This window comes from Trachurus japonicus, chromosome 8 (assembly GCF_045865225.1).
Source record: "Trachurus japonicus isolate A0001 chromosome 8, Traja_1.0".
In the NCBI taxonomy this organism is placed as follows: domain Eukaryota; kingdom Metazoa; phylum Chordata; class Actinopteri; order Carangiformes; family Carangidae; genus Trachurus; species Trachurus japonicus.
Window position 1 is genome coordinate 6,990,426 of NC_140914.1, and position 18,729 is coordinate 7,009,154.

Consider the following 18,729-nt stretch of genomic DNA (forward strand, 5'->3'; position numbering starts at 1 on the left):
ATTGGTCCTCGTCCCTACGTCACCACATTCAGGCGCATCCCTTGGCTGCACACACAGCCCTTCATGCTGTTCTCTCTCCTCATTGGATAAAACTTGTAGGATACAAGAAAAGTTTTCTCCTCGGCTCAGAGCAGAGTGACTGATAGACCCGTGTTTCGGTCCAAACACTCTATGTAAGTGATTGCTGTCGGAAGATATAACTATTTAAGACATATTAACACAAAAATATCGCTTACTTCTGCTTTAAGGTGTTTACATTAAATAAACTATCCTTTTACAAAACATATTATGAACAATTTGAAATGTCTTGATAAAAAATATGTGCAATTTCAGCAGCCTTATGCCCTCTTCTGTGACTGTCTTCTATGTAACTTTCACACTTGATAAATTCATCCTCTGAACCAGATTGGATCCTCTGGAAGGCCGGTTTTGGCCTGTGAGCTGCACGTCTGACACCCCTGACGTACAGTAGACTAGATAGATAGTTTTGTTGTAGTGGATATACTAAAATATGAATGCATTTTAAGTGGGTAAACCTGGGTATCACAGAGACTACACCACTGGTTATAACCATAGACAAAAAGATACGTATATTATGTCTATGGTTAAAAATCCCCCCACCAAAAAAATCTAATCCAGCAAATATAACTGGTCAAAATTGGTTAAGCCCATATTCTGCTCAACATAATGAAAAGAGCCACAAGGCCAACAAACTATTTTAAATAGTTGGTTCATCATATAAAAGGAGAAAAACAAACAACTGTCTAAAGGAGGTAAAGTTCGGGGAGGACGCCACAGAAATGCACCAGTAGGATTTAGCTGATCTGAGAACTGATCGGCTTTTTTCTCAATGATACTTGGTCTTTACATTATATTAATGACAAGGTGAGATGTGCTATATTGTAATGCCTGTGATGGTGTTGAAGCCCTTAAAGGGGGGATATGTTGTGGAATTACATTGAAATTAAATGAAACAAACATTTAAGGGGAAACCCAGAGGAGGCCAACTTTATTGACATGGCTGGTACTTTTCAAGGGTAAAGAGAGGATGGTTTCACCGTTAAGGGCAAAAACAAGAGAGAGAGAGAGAGAGAGAGAAGAGAGCAAAGATGAGGATGCTTTTCTTTTCTTTTCTTCATGAGATGCACCAAGATAACAACACACTCATCAGGAAGCAACTGAACATCACTGGGTTTCGTCATCACACAAGTGCCCGACTTTCTTAGACGATGGCAAACATTATCACAGGTCATTGTTCTATTTATCTGTTGCGTTGAGTAAAATTAGACAGCTTGCATCACAGTCAAGGAACACAAAGAGAAGAGCGTAAATCTATTTCTGTGCAATACTTCATGCGGACCAAGCAAAAAAAAAAAAAAATTACCTTCCTGATTCCGTGTCTAAGAAACTCTCACAATCGTTGTCGCTTCCAAACGTTTAACATGTTAGAAAAGTGTCCTCATCTCACACCGATGGTTCTATCAGACAGCAAATTTACAATAAATATACATATCAAAATTAAAAAAAAGAAAAAAAAAAATTATAATAATCAACTATTGTCACAAATCAACACTTTACATTCCAGTAAAATGTACAATGCAGCAATCTGTGAATGGCAACATCAAACATAAAACCTGTGAGAACAAGAGGTAGGGGGACTCTGCCGGCGACGGGGGCCGGCGACGCTGTCTCGCCACTGCCATCTTTCTACTGTGCTTCAGCTGGACTGTGTGTGTGTGTGTAGGTCTAGGCTCCAGGTGTCGTGACTTTTTAAAAATGCTCAAATGCTCGTATTGGCGTATGACAAGGAGGCAGTTTTCAGTGTGAATTCGTAGCAGCTGACTGTCTGTCTGTCTGACAGGGGAGGAGGCGGGAAGTGTGGGGGGCCGCGGGCGGGAGGGGCGGGGGGGCTGTTTGCTCAGTGATTTTCTCCCAATAAAAAAAAAAAAAATCATTAAGCAAGTTACTTATCGTCATGCAGAGAACTCCCCGTCAGCAGTAAGTGGAGACGAGCCGGGGTAAAAGCTTGCTCAATGCTCAGTTGCGTCTCAAGAGTTTCCCCAGGATGTCACTTCCTGCATGAATCCCTAAAAGCTCTGATACGATAGCTGCACAATCTCTCCTATATCTCGAAAATCCAGAGGAAAACGTTTGGACCAGTGTTGCTAGCCATTACTGACTTTCAAGTTTGTTTGTTTTGTTTTTGTTTTTTGTTTTTTTTAATTCTGGAGGGAAGAAAACCAAATCCAAAAACCAGTAACACTATCAACTCAGTCTGAGCCGCCTCGGCGTCCTTGCTATACGGGCGTTTAAATCATTTGCTGCATGTGGTCATTGGGTTGCATTCATTCAGTCAATGGCATAGACAAGAATCTGACTTGCAATCAGTCAGTCATTTAAATACGGATGGTGGGTCTGGGGGTTGACATTGTTGAAAAGTCCTGATGCAGTAACTGTTTGGGTCGATGAGTCCTCCAATTAACCGAACTGGAAGAAGAAATTTCCTGGTCCAGATGCTGAAAGAAACGACAAACAGGTCAATAAGAGAAACCAACATTCACTGTGCTCTTTCAGTTAGTATCAGTCCAAGTGTTGGGCAGATTATATTGGATATTTAAGTTGTCCTGCTCCTTATAACACTCTGTCCCCCAACCGTTTTATCCACCTTATCTATTTTTCTATCCACATTGTATTTTCTTTGTATGTATTTATATTATGTGCTATTGTATTTCATATCTGTTTTGTTTTTTGTTTCTTCCATGTAAGGATTTACCTTCAAAACTAAAACCTCCCGGGCCGCCGAAGAAAGCCTTGAAAATGTTGTTGGCATCAAAATCTGTCAGAAAGAAGATTCAAGTCAGAGTCATTATCAGCACTCGACTATCACCATAGAAACAACTGCTGTTTTATAATAACAACATCCGCCTCCTTCTAGTTTCAGGCCAGATCTAATAAATTTATTAAAGGGATAGTTCAACATTTTGGCAAATTGGTCATAATCCCTACAGTCATAGCAGTAGGTTCGTTACCTTTAATTGTCGGTGCAAGCTATTTTTAGAACGGCGAGCAACAACTCCAAAACGCTCTGGTGGACAAGTTGTGACCTGCACATTCACCACGCTATGAGATAATAATAGAACTTTATGAGACGAAGTTGTTGTTTTCGAGATAAATGCAGAGACTGCTTGCCGAAAAACTGCCCCAACGGGAACGCGCATCAGTGGTTTTGCGTGAATTTACCTCGAAAACAACTCCGTCTGGTAACGTTCTGTCTCATTATCTCATAGCGTCTCATCTCATTGCACTGACATTTAAGGTAACGAACCTACCGCTAAAACTATAGGGATTATGGCAATGGGCCAATTTGCCAAAATGTTGAACTATCCCTTTAACCTTTTGTTTGATTTTTTTTTTTGTCACGATGTCTGTGTGAAGTTTTGAGTTAGGGTCTAATTAATTTGTTGTCATGAGCAATTGTGCAAAACTTGAAGGGATTCCCTTGAGGAACTCCTATTGTGAGGCGACTGTGCCCTTGACCTTTTACCTAAAGCCACGAAAATCTAGTCAGTTTGTCCTCGAGTCCGAGTCAATGTTTGTGTGAAATGTGAGGACAAGCCGTCACGCTGCTATTAATATATTGTTTCCAAAAGAATGGGACAGATGGACGACAACCAAAAAACAACATGGTTCTGACTGTCGCCTATATGGAGATATAAAGAGGAGGATCCCTGGCTCAGATACGACTTGTATTTCAGGATCTCCTCCTCCGAGCTCAGAGTTTTCCCGGGTACTGACCTCCCATGTTCATGCCGTCGTCCTCCAGATCCTGGCCGCTGTCGTAGCGAGACTTCTTCTTTGGGTCTGACAGCACGCTGAACGCCTCGCCCACCTCCTTGAACTTCTTCTCCTCCTCTTTCTGCATCTCAGGACTGGCGCTGCTGTGACGGTCTGGACAAAAAAAAAAAAAGGTACAGAGCGTGAGCGTTACGTTGGATCAGGAGTCAGGACACAGTGGCTCTGCTGTTGTGTATAAAGGCCACGACGGCTGATGAAACCACGCACCCGGGTGATGTAAAAGCGCCCGTTTGCGGTACGCTTTCTTGATCTCCTCCTCTGTGGCGTGCTTATCCACCCCGAGCACTTTATAGTAATCTTTCCGTTTGCTTTTCTTCAGCTCCAGCTGAGCGTTTTTCAGGAGGTGCTTGTGTTCTGTGGGATAAAGAAAGAAGGGACGAGTTGATAAACAGCAGGAGGAGAGATGTTCACATCAAAACACTTGACAACAACAGTGCAAACTGTTTACGCTCCATGAATCAGACGCGCCGAGAGCGAGTGTTTGTCCTGACTCTCACCTTTTGTCTTCTCTGTCTGGTAAACCTTCTCATAGTCTCTCACCGCCTCCTCATACAGCTCTGTGTCCATGTAGCTGCAACACACAACACACACGTCTCATATTGCTCCTTTAATACATTTGGATAATAAAAATGACAATGACACTGCTGGTAGGGACGCCCCGACTGATCGGCTGCTGATTATCAGCCAGTTTTCATTAAAGATACGTGATCAGTTGATCTGAATTAACGCCTCTAGTCACTGATCATTGTAGTTAACACTCTGCTCTCTGTGGTTTTAACAAAGTGTGTGACACTAATACAGCATCCTACAGTCAAATAACAAACCCACACTTTGTAAGCAGCCTGTATCAGACGTGAAATCACATCATTCTTTAATTTGAATAAACCTGAATTAGTATTATGAGACATTTTATTTATTGGCCCGTTAAATAGTCTGTACATTTTATTCAGTCTATAAAAAACTGTTAATTCACATAAATGAACACTTGAAATTAATTATTCCATTGTGTACTTCAGTCGTCCTTACAGCACCATCCTTGTTGCTGCTATGATATGTAACGAACAGTGATCAGTCTGAGCCGAGCTGACTCAGACATGAGACTGTGTCGGGGCATCTCGACCGGCTGTGTCTGTTAACAACGGAGTTAGAAATGTGAGGCATACCACTGTGCTCTCCGTAAATAGGCCTTGATGTAGGTCTCATCCAGTTTAATGGCCTTCGTGCAGTCTTCAATGGCCTGTTCTAGTTTCTTCAGCTTTCAAAGAAAAAGAGAAAAAAGAAAAAAGAGCATGAGCTTGGAAACAAGAGACAGAGAGAGAGAGAGAGAAGCCAGCAGCCTGGTTCACTGACAGAGGAAAGCACAAGGAAGAAAAGATAACACAAAATACTTTATACTGTGTGTCATGTGTTGTGCGTGTTGTGTACGCATAATGGTTTACTTGCAGTGACATCACCGTGAGTCCAGAACAAACCCGGCATTTTACTAGGATTATTAAACTTGTCATGTGTGTGTTTGTGGTTCTGTCTTTACCTTTATCTAACACACACACACACACACAGGGCTCTGTCTTTATCTGCTGCTCTCTGGGTTTTGTCAGAGTGCGTGACGACGACTTCTGCTCAGTAATAAACTGAGTCAGACACAGTCCACAGCTTCAATACTGGAGTCGCAGTGTCGTTCCTCCTGGTCAAATACGTGACAGTTGTTCATATTTTAACTTGAGTTTTAAATACTGAAATACTGATTCATAATCATAGTCTTGTATTATTCTATATTTTTACAGATTGTCCATTTAAAGATATACCACTCACATTTATCTTTTGTTGTTTACTTGGGGGTTTGGGTCTGTTCTGCTCAATTTTATCTTTATGCTTTTGTATCCTTGTAGCAAATTGCTGTAAAATACTAATAGTGTTTTGAAGTGCTATAGAAAGAAAGTTTATTATTATTATTATTACACCATTTTCTAAAGTTTTTTTTCTCAATTTCTTTATTTCTAAACTTCCAAACACAGACCTCAGATCAGATCAGGGTTCAAATATGACTGTCAGTGTTGGAGTTGGACCTGATTGTTTTTCTCTCACTTTCAAAATAAAATAATTCCTGCCACTGACTAAGAGCTCTGTTTATAGTGTATTTAGTAATTTGTATCATTGCATTTATTGTATTCAGTATATTTTATCCTATTCTAAAGCCTGACCAGGGACCAAGACTGCAAATTAGCTGAAGCTAGACTTCTTGTATGCATCGCATTTTCCATTTTTTTGTGGCAATGTTGTATTATTATTATTATAACCTTTATTTATTCTCGAGAGACATTGAGGCTACCCTCATTTTCAATGTCGTCGAGTTTACAACGCAGTTAAAATATTGACAGTGGTTACAGTATGTATCATCCCTGTTAAATAAACATTAAAATAAAAAAATAAAATATAAAAGTGTGCATTGTCTCCTGAGTGCTGTGAATTCAGTGTGTTGAAATAGCTAAACCGGAGGATGTTGTAGAGGCCGGTGGTGTCTCTTACCTTGGACCCAACAGTGGCTCTATTACAGTACAGCTTGGCATTAGTCTTGATGTTGTTGGGGTCTATTGTTAGTGCCTCAGAGTACAGCTCATACGCCGCCTCAAAGTTTCCTTCCTTGAACGCCTTGTTCCCTTCCTCCTTCTTGGCTTTAAGTGCTTTGGCATTCTGGGAAAACAGCACAACACAATCTTAAAAAGCTCCACTAGCTCATCTCAGAGGTAGCAGAAGTCAATCAGGCTTAAAATGGAACAACAAAAAAAAGGAGAAATGCTTCATTTTCTTGGGCAATTTTCCTCCATTAACAGGAACCCGTTCTGTTCACTATATTTATAGGACGTCACCAAAACAGAAGTTGAACTGGTTCACAAGATTCTTCTCTACCGAATGTGAATGACTCACTCTGCAGGCGAGCCGAGCCTTGTCGTGGTCGGGGGCCATGCGCAGGGCCTGGACGAAGAACTGGACGGCCTTGTCGATGCAGTCCTCGTAGTAGAGACAAAGACCGCGCACGTACAGCGCGTCCGCGTTAGTGGAGTCCATTCGCAGGATATCACTGAAGAAGAAGAAGAAGAAAACATGTATTACAACAGGAGAAATCAGAGTATTCTCTTTCATCGGCTTTAAAGGGTTAGTTCACATCAAATTGATTCGACTGTGGAGTCCGTGTTTCCCTGCAGTGATGACACAGAGTCCTGGGATGCAGTGGTAACAGACATGTGCATAATGGAAAGAGGGCACCAGCCACAGTTATTAGTTGCTCTCTCTGAACTGTGAGAATGACTCCCCCTCTCCCCACCCCCCGGCCCTCTACCTCTCTGAAAACAAAACAAGCGCCACACATTTTCCTGAAGGCAGGAGCCAGAGAATCGTCATTTTCAAGTCAAATGAGCACAGAGGGCTGATTGTGAAGCTCTGCCGTCTGCACAGTCTTGTGATTTGTAAAATTTGAGATCAGGTTTAAGAGTGTCTAGAACCCATGTGAAAGACCTGCACTGAAATATCTCCAACACCTTCAGAAACATAAAAAGAAAACACACACAAAGCAGTGCATCGTGTGTTTAGCGCTGTGGATTTCTCTGCTCTGTCATCATCCAACAAAGATGATGAATAAATCATTGTAAACCCGGTGCAGTCAGCGCCCGACAACATTTAACACGATTGTTATGGCTCTATAGAGGCAGATGATTTTCCAGATGTTTACATTTCACTTCACAAATCCTTGTTTTTCCATTTCTCTCTTGCATCTGACTGATAAACATGTTACTAATTTATAATCGTGTTTTTTCTTCTTTTTGATACATGCATTATCTAATTTGGAAAAGTTGGGTTGAGTTGAGAGTCTTTATTGTCATTATACTAGATAATGAAATTTTTGTTGGACCCACGGCTTAAAAACATACAGTACAGTAATCAATAGAATAGAAAAGAATAGAAATAAAAGGATTTCTTGAAAAAAGCGGTAGACTACAAAAGTTTACTTCTGCCCTATTTCATTCAGGAGTTGCATTATTTTTTTTGTATTAAACTGTTTTTATTTTCTTTTTTCAATGAATGAAACAAATAAATAAATAAACTAAAAGCTGTGTGGATGCGTGTATTGAGCTTTGCAAATACCTGTGTCTCCAATAATGTCCAATAACCAGAGGAACGTGCATCCTCACCTGGCTACAGACTGAGCCTCGGGGTAACGTCCCAGCAGCGCTAAACACTCGGCCTTCAGTATCTTGAACCTGTGGCAGGCGGCGGCCGACTCCAGGGCCCGGTCCATGCAGAAGACCACCTAGACACAACAACAACAGGAGGAGGAATACCTGCTTCACACACCATGGTACACACACGATAAAATGAAGTAACAGCGTAAACACCGAGCTGCTCACCATCCTGAAGTCTCGCTTGTCAAATCCAATCTCTGCCATTCGCTCGTACTCGAGGATGGATTCTGCATTCTTCAGCTGCCAAAGGAAATCACAGAGCTCAGTGACAATGAAAAAAAAAAACACATCTAGTGGTCAGTTTGCATCATTGCATTGCAGCCAGCAGTGGTCAAACCAGGTCAACGTTAACAGCAGTGGTGTCTAGTCTGAATATCCTAAAAACTCACATCCTGGTCAGCTCATGGAGAATTGACAGTCACTCCGTCTGTGGCTGATATCCTCTTAAACCGCTCAGTATCAGACTTTTTGCACTTTATTTGCGCTGGCGAGGCCAAAGCTTATCTGACAGTGGATAATCACATCCAAATTGTCAGATGTCCATGTCCAGGCCAAGGCCAACTCACCTCCTGCTGGGCCTGGCCGTTGTCTGGCTCCAGCTCCAGAACCCTCTGGAAACAGCGGCTGGCTGCCATGGCGTTGCCAAGGGACAGGTGGCACTTGCCCTCTCGCAGATGGCCCTGTGGGTGAAATACGTACAGTTGGGAAACTCAGTAACATTCCTCAACTCCTATCCTCACTGAGGTCAGCGCTAGCACCACTAGCTCAAACTTAGGCCTCTGTTATTGTGTACTACATCTGAAGTGTAGCTAATGGGCTACAGCTTAATATGTAGCCAAGAGAAACATCATCACAACCAAACTGGTATAGCACTGCAATGTAGGAAATGACTAGATTAAAAGGATCCAGTTAAAGTTTACAAGTTAACGTGTTATTAATTGATAAATGTGTGGTATTAACAAAGTGATTAGATTTCCCATTTCGGAGACACAACCCACCTTCATGAAGGAGTTATCTAGTCGTACTGCTTGCTGGGAATCCTCTAAAGCCTCTCTGTATCGGCACAACATCATTAATGTGGCTGCACGGTTTCCATAGTAACTTGCATTTTTCGGGCACATGTCTGTTAAAAGACACCCCAGCAAAGTCAAAAATCAAACCACTGTCTGTTACCAAATGCAAAACAAGAAGTCAAGAAGACTCCTTCTTCCACACACAAAGGAGGATTGTTTAGGAATAATTACCTATGGCCTTGGTGTAATAATTGAATGCTTCTGCATAATCCTTCTTGATATAAAACGCATTGCCTTGCTCTTTGAAGCCCTCTGCTTCCCTGTGTCAAAGTAAAGCAGGAAGACAGAATAAAAAGGAAAAAGGTTAAATGCAAATTTAGCACAAAGCATGATGAGAAAGCACCAGGTTGTGTGGTTGTGGCTAATAAGAGACTGGGTTCACACATTGTAAAACAACAAATCTAAAGGCATCACATTCATAATCAGCTGCATGTCCAGGGGTTGTTTATTTATGACAGTGTGGGTCTGATACTTCACTGGCCTGAGTTAGCTAAACATAGTAAGAGCCAAAGCAGCAGCAGAGTCTACTGCTCCAATCACACACGTCGCAGACAGACAGGCAGGCAAGCAGGCAGGGGAGGGAGAGCAGAGCCAGGAACATATGACACCATGCTGTGGGCCACTGCCATTACTTTTTTTGGAAGCCTTTCATGTTTTACATCACGACCACACATTGAGTGAATGGTGTCATTATAACTAGTTAAGGCAGCTAGCAGCAACCATTCAGAGGGATATTACAACAATGTGAAAGCGGCATTACCCTGCTCCGATCAAGTTTAAGAGTCGACACTGAACGGAAGGGTTTTAAAAACATCATCCGACTTGCAAAAACAGAAAATCCAGCACAGAAATCCATCAAGCCACTCCGGGGCCAAATTTAGCTAAACAGTTAGCGGCAGAGCGCGAGTTAGCGACGAGAAATTTAACATGTGGAGGGCTCGTGCCGGCTCCTAACGGTCAAACACTTTGTTGTAAATGTTGTTCAGCCGCTGACAACCTTTACTTCACGTGTCGTACCTTTCCATTTCTTCGTCGCTGAGCAGGTCCATGTCAGGGTCCATGTTCAAACCATCACAGTTCTCCGTCGCCATTTTGCCGTCAATGAGGAGGGGGCGGGGCCACATCACTGCAGTCGGTGACGTAGACTGTAAACAGGAAGTAGTCCACTGGGTAAGCAGAGCGGCTAGCTTGTTGTCAAAATAATTCAGTGTCATAACGAGTATGTTGACTCAAACTACTCGCTAATGACGACGCATAATTATTTAAATAGACGCGTTTTTATCGTATTTGTTATTTTTAAATAACATTCGCGGCATAATAATGTGTGATACCGTGTATTTCTCCGAAAGCTAATGCTAAGCTAATCGCAACTGTACATTCCTACGATACTGAGCTAACTGACGTTTCATACCTGTGACTAATCATTTTTTATGGTTGCTGACAAGTTATTTATTAGCTCTGTGCTGGTGAATAGTAGTAAATGTGTCAAACAGAATAGCCAGGTGCAACGTAGCTTTCCAAATAACACCTGCAACAATGCTATGCACTTAAACTGTAATAAAGCACTTTATTGAACTGTTTTTGTTTTTTGTCTCTTCAGATTTTATGACCCTAAAGAGTCATGGGCAAAAGCTGTAAGGTGGTTGTGTGTGGCCAAGGTGCTGTGGGTAAAACGGCTGTTTTGGAGCAACTACTGTATGCCAACCATGTTGCAGGTACACCTTTGTATAATGATATCGGGTTACATGCTGTGCACTTTTTATTTCAGCTATCAAATACTGTTGACAGTGAGGAACTGGGCGTATCTAGGCTATGCTGACTGTGGCCTGTATCTACTGTTCATGCAGTACTTGATTCATGTCAATAGTTGTCTGCGTATTTAGTGGCATTACAGTATACAGTAAATCCATGCACTATTCATAATCTATTTGCTCATTGTTTGATTTGTTGAACAAATTTACATCATATTTAAATGTTTTATATGTATTTCTAATGCTCAGTTACACAAGCATGTCTCTTTATACTTGTGCAGTGCATCACACAAAATAAACACAGCTGTCTTTGTGTATTTACCATCAGGTTCGGAGCCCATGGAGACTCTTGAGGACATCTACATCGGCTCCATAGAGACTGACCGCGGTACACGAGAGCAGGTGCGCTTCTATGACACCCGCGGACTCCGGGATGGGATGGAGTTCCCTCGACACTACTACTCTTTTGCGGATGGCTTTGTTCTTGTGTATAGCATCGACAGTAAGGAGTCCTTCAAGCGAATGGAGGCGCTCAAGAAGGACATAGATCGTCACAGAGACAAGAAGGAGGTGAGGACTAAACACCTGTATAAGCTTAGCAATTTCATTATGTCTGCACTTACATTTTAAAATACTGAATTGAATTTCCATTAGAATGAATGTGAATAAGAGATATATGATTACACTGTGTCAGTAATCATCAGCTTTTAAATTCATGACATCACCTAATTGAAGTTCATAGATGAGTCATAGATATTGATTTATCTCCCTTATGTGGAATGAGATCCATGAATTATTAATTTGACAGTGGTTTCCGATCACAGCTCAAACTATAGCACATGCAGTGAGGTGCATTGCTGTGTTATTCTGTATTGTCTCCTTTTTATGGTTGTCTAGTATGTCTTTACATCTATTATCACTGTCTTACATAACTTGTTGTATGTCACTGTACGTCAAATTAACTGTCACTTTATGGTATGTCATTGCTATATGTTAGGCCTACTGTCTCTATTCTTCTTTTCTCTTGTGTCACTGTTGTCATATGTGCTTTTATTGTCTATATTTTAATGTTATACTCCCCCTTTCCCTTGCCCCTTAGGAGGTCTTTCACCTCCTACCAGGCCATTGCCCTAATGTATTCTTAGCAATTCTTGCCTGGTTAAATAAAGGTTAACTACTACTACTCCTACTACTTTGACTAAACCGATGATCTGGATTTCACAGGTGACCATTGTTGTCCTGGGTAACAAGCTGGACCGGCAGGACGAGAGGAGGGTCGACTCGAACCAGGCGCAGAACTGGGCGAAGAACGAGAAGGTTCGTCTGTGGGAGGTGTCGGTGGTCGACCGGCGCACGCTCATCGAACCGTTCGTCTACCTGGCCAGCAAGATGACCCAGCCGCAGAGCAAGTCCACCTTCCCCCTCAGCCGCAACAAGAACAAGGGCAGCGGCTCCACAGACAGTTAAATGACCAAACACTGTTGTCATGATCCAGAGGGAGTAAAAAAAAAAAAGGGAGAAGAGGTTTGTTAAAGGGAACTTTGTTTTACTAAAGGATCGATTCTGATATGAAGGACTGAGGTGGTGAAAGTTTTAAGAATGTGGAGAAGTGGTGAGAGGAAAGGCAGGATGATTGTATGGATATTTATATACAGTGAGCACACATCTATATTTTATGTTTCGGTAAATTACTTACTAAATTACGACTGATTTTATTTTTGACATATCAGTTAAAATCATCAGAGAATGCACGGCTACTGACAAGAAGCATTTCATCTCAGTTTGAGCTCAAACTGCAGAGTTTTAAATTAAATTCACAGTGCTCACTGTATACATAAATTAGCACACGTGCACACACACACACACACACACACAGACCAAATCAATGGCAGCAGCTTCATTCGTTACCTAAATACTGCAAATGCTCAATCTCACATGTTGTATAAGTTATAACTGGTGAAGGGATTTACTGATGTACAGTTACTGTGCTGTTTGTTGGTCTGGATATTTGTTACACTATATATTATGCATATCTATATATATGTATGAAGAGATTCACTTTGATTTTTGTAGAGTGAATGATTGACATTCCTTATCACACATGGCCTTCTGTACCGGCTTTAAACAGACGTTCAGATGATGAAGTTTCTGCAGGCTCAGGTGCTACGTTTTCTGCTTGATGATGCACATAAAAAAATGAAAGAAAAAAACACTGGGCACATAAATAGATTTAAGAAGATGTCATACACTCAAGACCATGACTCATTATCAATTACAGTGTCACTGCTGTAGTTGGGGCTGGTCCATTCATACTGAGCTGTAAAAGAACACATGAGATGTTCACTGACCTGTTCATTCAGGGCGCAACATAAGGTCAAGTATGTGCAGCTTTTATTATTTGTTTTGACTGAAAAATGGGAAATTTGTTGATATTACCTTGAATATTCATGTGTTCATCAACTAATACGTATCAACGTTTTTTGTGAATATCAAGCATCCTGATTTCAACATCCTCAAAATGTGTTCACTTGATGTTTGTTTGCATGTTTTGTAAACAAATAAAATGATTATTTTTTTCTTGTGCCTGAACAGTTTGACGTGTGTTGTAGTTTGTTTCATTGCCAGTAGATGTCTCTGATCTTCCACTCAATCACTGGTTGTCCTCAGGAGACCAGTTAATAGGATGCATCTTTATTGATTCCCTGTAGAGGAAGCTCAGGAGTTTACACACCAGCACGGAAAAAGAGAAGAATGAGGGTAAAACAATTAATTGAAAACAGAATGTGAAATGAATAAATACAAATGCAATACATATTTACAATAAATATAGAATGCAATGTGGGCTCTTGCATGTGCAATATGGAAATATAGAATTAAATGACTGTGCAATATACAGTCTGTCTTTATTGAAGCTGCTACAAAGGATCCACTGTAGTTTCCTTCATATCAATGTGTATCCAATTCAGAAACTCGGTCCTCTGCATCCGACTGTGACTAATCTCTGGTTTCTACTATTTTTCGATGACATTTAGGAGGCAAACAAAATCATTGTGTGATGCAGCAAACCTCCTTCAGTGTATGTGGTGATTTTGATCCAAATACCGTCACAGTTCAAAGTGTTTCTGTTCATAAGTGACTGTTTTACATTTAAACACACACAAAAACCCCCACTAATGCTGCCTTCAGGTACCCATGATCCTCTGTGCTCTGTTTCTCTACAGAATTGTTTTGTGTAACATTTCAGTTTAATAAAGAAAATTGGTTGAAAATGGACCAAGTAACTGGAACATAAGTTAGTTTTCGAGGCACATTAAATTAATTGTTGCACAAGCTTTAACCGGTTTGGGAGCGGTGGAAACAAGCAGCCAGATGAGGTCAGACATGTTGGAGCAGCAGGGAAACGATCTGCTGGTTCCACATGGGGCCGAGCCGACTGGAGAGGTTAATGTAAGATAATGAGAAAACCTCAAGTGGAACATTTATGAAATGATATTATGCTCACCTTAGTTTCCCCTGAGGGTGCTATCATGTACTATCACATTTCAATCATGTTCTCTTTAATGACTTAGCACTGAGCTGGTGCATCGATGTTGGCTGCCTCACTCAAGATGGTTCAGTTATTATATCATACATTTGTGCTGTGACAGTACACAGTGGTGTTAATGGGATGTCCCTGAGGTAAAACACTTGTCAATATATTTTCCTGTCAACGTTTTTCTGTGCAGTGGCTCCATGTTTTTTTTTATTTTATTGACCTGAATAAAAAGAAAAAAGCAAAAAGAGAAAAAGAAGATTTACAATCCAGAATAAAAAGAAATAGTTTGGAGGGCGTGCCAGAGGAAGCATTGATTTATCACTTGCTCGTGTGATTTATGAACCTGCTTCTTCCTCTTCTTCTTTCTTTAGACTGCACTGATCACAAAAGAGAAATTTCTTCTTGCTTGTCACAGTCGCGGGGCAGCGGGGCAGCGGGGCGACAGCATCCTGTTGCCACCAGTAATACTCTATTACTGTTGCATGACAGTGTGTCTCATGACTGCAGCTGAGCATCCAGCTCTCCCAGGGGCCCCATAAAACAGATAACAGCTTATCCCCACTTGTCTTTTATTTTATTTTATATATTTCTGTGTTTGAGGAGAAAATAGACCTCAATACAGGCTGCTTCATCGACCCCCTCCTCCTCCTCTTCCCATCATGAAGCGGCAGATTAACAAAACAATCCCACACAGCAGTGAACACATGCAGTTTAAATGGCAGAGCCACCTTTCTGCTCTCTGCTATCAGGCCTCTCTTTCCCCCTGTGGGGTGGGGTGGGGTGGGGTGGGGTGGGGGGGATATCAGCTGCCCTCAGGCCATCAGTTATGTCAAATGTTAGTCGTCATGCCGACTGCCCACGAGCCAAAGAGACCAGATCATTTATCCTGGAAGCACAGGGCGATTTCATCCGGGATAAATCGAGTTTAAATAGCGGCACAGAGAGAAGCAACAAAAAAAAAATTGTGCGTTTTATGATTAAGTCGTGGAGATTTCAGTGTTTAATCTACAAACTCTAAGGTTTTATTAAAAACGTGGAGGCAATTTGTATCTGACCTCTGGTGACCTTGAGAGGTCGTCGACCTCAGTATTGAATTTCTTCAGGTTTTTTTTGCCGATTTCTCCATTTTAATCTAATCTGATTTAATTCCTTAAAGATTTTATGCTTTTATTGATCTATAATTAACATTTTCATGATTTGAACTATTCATATATCATTTCTATTAGTGTGCATTACTCTCTATAACTAGGCTTTAGTTTTTCCATCACTTTAATAGCTTTGTGACTGATTGATAATCATATGTATCTTTGCCAAAATTACATTTTTGTTACAATAAAGTTTTTTTTCAATCACTATGACAACTGGATGAGGCTCAGCAACAAAATGGGTCATAATAAACAGCTGTAATGGATCTATGGGCTTATTTTTGTCTTTTTTATCAACTGATCAGGTCCTGTAGTGTTTTTTTTAATTCTGTCATGAGTCACTGGGTGTCATGTGATCTGAATCATCCTCTTCCTTTCACATCTTTTGCTGTTCACCTGTGAATAATGGTGGAAATTCATACAAGCCCATGCAGGTTTATGTTTGTACACACACACACACACACACACACACTCTGCCTCTGATGCTGTATTTGCAGGAGGAGGGGGACTCCGGAGTGGAGAGGTGTTGACCACCGCAGCAGGAGATAAGAGTGTCACTCCCTCCTCACACAGTGATCAGATAAGATAATGGAGCCGTGCACCGGTGTCACAGCCACAGAAAGGTCATCGTGTCCTTCAGCCGTATCACCGGCTTCAGGAAGTGCTGCGGATCCATGGGCTCTACTTTGATTGGCACCGCAGGAGGCGGCGTGCTTATCTACACGCTCCCACAAAGGAGAGGCTGCATGGCGCTGGGCCTGAGGCGTGGAGGAACACATCAGCATGTAATCCAAGAGCTCCTCTTCAAATACACAAGACTGGGACATTAACACAGAGCTGAGAAACACGATGATCTGGTGGTCTGAGACGTGAAAACACTGAGTCACAGTTTGTCACATGAAGAGTCCGGGGACGGATGCTGTCGACCGTCTCCGCCACATGTCGGCAAACACACAGCAGATGTTGGGAAGTGGTGAGGCAGGCGTTTCAGGAGGATTCACAAATCTTCCCGCTGAAGCTGCAGCCAGCTCAGAGCAGAGTGTATTGTTCTCTGCCATCTGTGGAGAATCGTCTGATGATGAAGGAGATTAGCTGTTTCTGAACCACAGCAGCCACTCAAGTCAGGTGTTTTATTCCCCTGCTCCTCTGAGCCACAGATGCAGCCGCCGAGCTCAGACGTGTTGGTCGTGTTCACTTGTTTCGTCAGTCGTCACAGCAGCCTCACTGCTCTCAGCTCGTCTGAAAGTCACCTCATGCAACACCTCGATGAAACTTCTTCAAATTTGGCACAAACATTCATTATGACTCAAAGATGAACTGATTTCAATTCAAGGCCAAAAGGTCAAAGATCATGGTCGTGGTGACCTCACTAATCACTAGCTTGTGAATTAAATATTGCTTACCTTGAGGGAACTTCCACTAGTTTGCTTTGATTCCTGTAGGTGTGAATATAAGTGTCGACCTGTCCAGGTGAACTCCGGCCTCACTTTGTGTCAGGTACGTTTAAAGGGATAGTTCAACATTTTGGCAAACTGGCCCATTACCATAATCCCTATAGCCATAGCAGTAGGTTCGTTATCTTTAATTGTCGGTGCGAGCTATTTTTAGAATGGCGGAGCAGAGCCGCAAGCTGCTCAGAGCTACGCTACGGAGGCTAATGGGATTTCTTGGTTTCCCTCATCAAACTCATCAAATACACAATCTAACAACTCCAAAACGCTCTGGTGGACAAGTTGTGACCTGCACATTCACCACGCTATGAGATAATAACAGAACGTTACCAGACAGAGTTGTTTTAGAGGGAAATGCAGCCAGAACTACATTCCGATCACGGCTGCTGGGCGGAGTGATTTCAAAAGCCCAAGCAGTTCAGAGTATTTGCTTCATTTGTCGTAATGTTACATAATTATATGTTATTATTTGTCGTCAGCGCACCGACAATCAAAGGTTACGAACCTACTCCTAAAACTATACTGTATAGGGATTATGGCAATAGGTGAATTTGCCAAAATGTTGAACTAACCCTTTAACAGCTTGGACAAACTGATTAAACTTTGGTGGTGAAAAGGTCAAATGGATTAATGCACTCTACTCCGTCATCCCCAGCCACCCTAGATACTTGGGCAAACATCTCTGTTGCATCTCTCTTTTTTAAAAAAAATTAAATAGTATTTCTATTATTTTCTATTCTATTTATTACTGTACTTAAGCCGTGGGTCCGAAGACAATTTCATTATCTGGTATAATGACAATAAAGATACTCAACTCAACTCAACAAGGTCAAAAGTCAAGGTCATGTTCACCTCAGAAAACATTAATCACTAACATTAATAGTAATCATTGACCTTCTATCTGACCTGGGATCAGTCTGTGTTGGCGGAGGGATTCATGCGTGAGTCAGTGGTTCTGGTTTCCGTTGTGTCTCTGCTGTCACAGGCCGTTTCCACATGAACAGCTGCTGTGAGGAGCCGACAGACCTGCACCTGCAGACTCACAACCATCCACTGCTCTGTCTCATTTAAGCTTTTCAGATGCTCAGGTTTTACCCACTGATTAATTATTTGTCTTTGTCTTTTTTTTCCTTTTTTCTTTTTTTAAAGCTGCAGTGAGTGAACTGTACCAGACATAATTTAAGAACCAGGGCGGCGATGAACATCTCTGTGAATCTGAGCAGTCGTGATGTGGCTGTGTATTCATTAGCAATCATCTGCCTGAGTTATCCGTCATCTTTTTTTTTTCTCTCCTCACATACCCACACACATATTGTTATTACTCAAATATCAGTCTGAATCAAAGCAGGGCCTGCTGGGATGCTGCTGTTTTTTTGTTTTTTTTAAACCCTCAGTGCTCTCACACACCCACACAGACACACACACACACATATTAAAACAATTTCCTTTTACAAGTTCTAAAAGCTTTATTTTCCAAAATCCATCCCTTGTCCTCTCTAATGTACAGCACTAAGTTTATTTCTCGGTCAACCCATCCATGCGTACAGTGTTTCCTGCTCTCTGGAGCCGTGGAGGGATACCCTGAATGGATGGTCATGTTAGCGTCTGCTCAACCTGTCACCCCTGAGAAGGCCTGGCTAATGTGACTGGAGGATACCGTCTTTTTTTTATTATTATTATT

General features: G+C 41.6%; 2 protein-coding genes across 2 annotated transcripts; one reads left to right on the top strand and one right to left on the bottom strand.

The window, feature by feature from the left end:
• Positions 1–980: 980 nt before the first annotated feature.
• Positions 981–10,269, bottom strand: dnajc7 (DnaJ (Hsp40) homolog, subfamily C, member 7). Its single transcript, XM_085783480.1, has 14 exons — positions 10,184–10,269; positions 9,338–9,426; positions 9,092–9,216; positions 8,660–8,773; positions 8,259–8,333; positions 8,043–8,161; positions 6,781–6,934; positions 6,382–6,546; positions 5,019–5,110; positions 4,353–4,426; positions 4,063–4,209; positions 3,796–3,948; positions 2,774–2,836; positions 981–2,516 (listed from the first exon to the last, which is right to left on the bottom strand). Exons 1-14 carry the CDS (start codon positions 10,255–10,257, stop codon positions 2,479–2,481), a joined length of 1,482 nt encoding a protein of 493 aa, XP_085639606.1. The 5' UTR covers positions 10,258–10,269; the 3' UTR covers positions 981–2,478.
• Positions 10,261–12,627, top strand: nkiras2 (NFKB inhibitor interacting Ras-like 2). Its single transcript, XM_085783481.1, has 4 exons — positions 10,261–10,336; positions 10,767–10,881; positions 11,246–11,487; positions 12,142–12,627. The coding sequence occupies exons 2-4, from the start codon at positions 10,788–10,790 to the stop codon at positions 12,382–12,384; spliced, it is 579 nt and encodes a 192-aa protein (XP_085639607.1). The 5' UTR covers positions 10,261–10,336; positions 10,767–10,787; the 3' UTR covers positions 12,385–12,627.
• Positions 12,628–18,729: the final 6,102 nt, after the last annotated feature.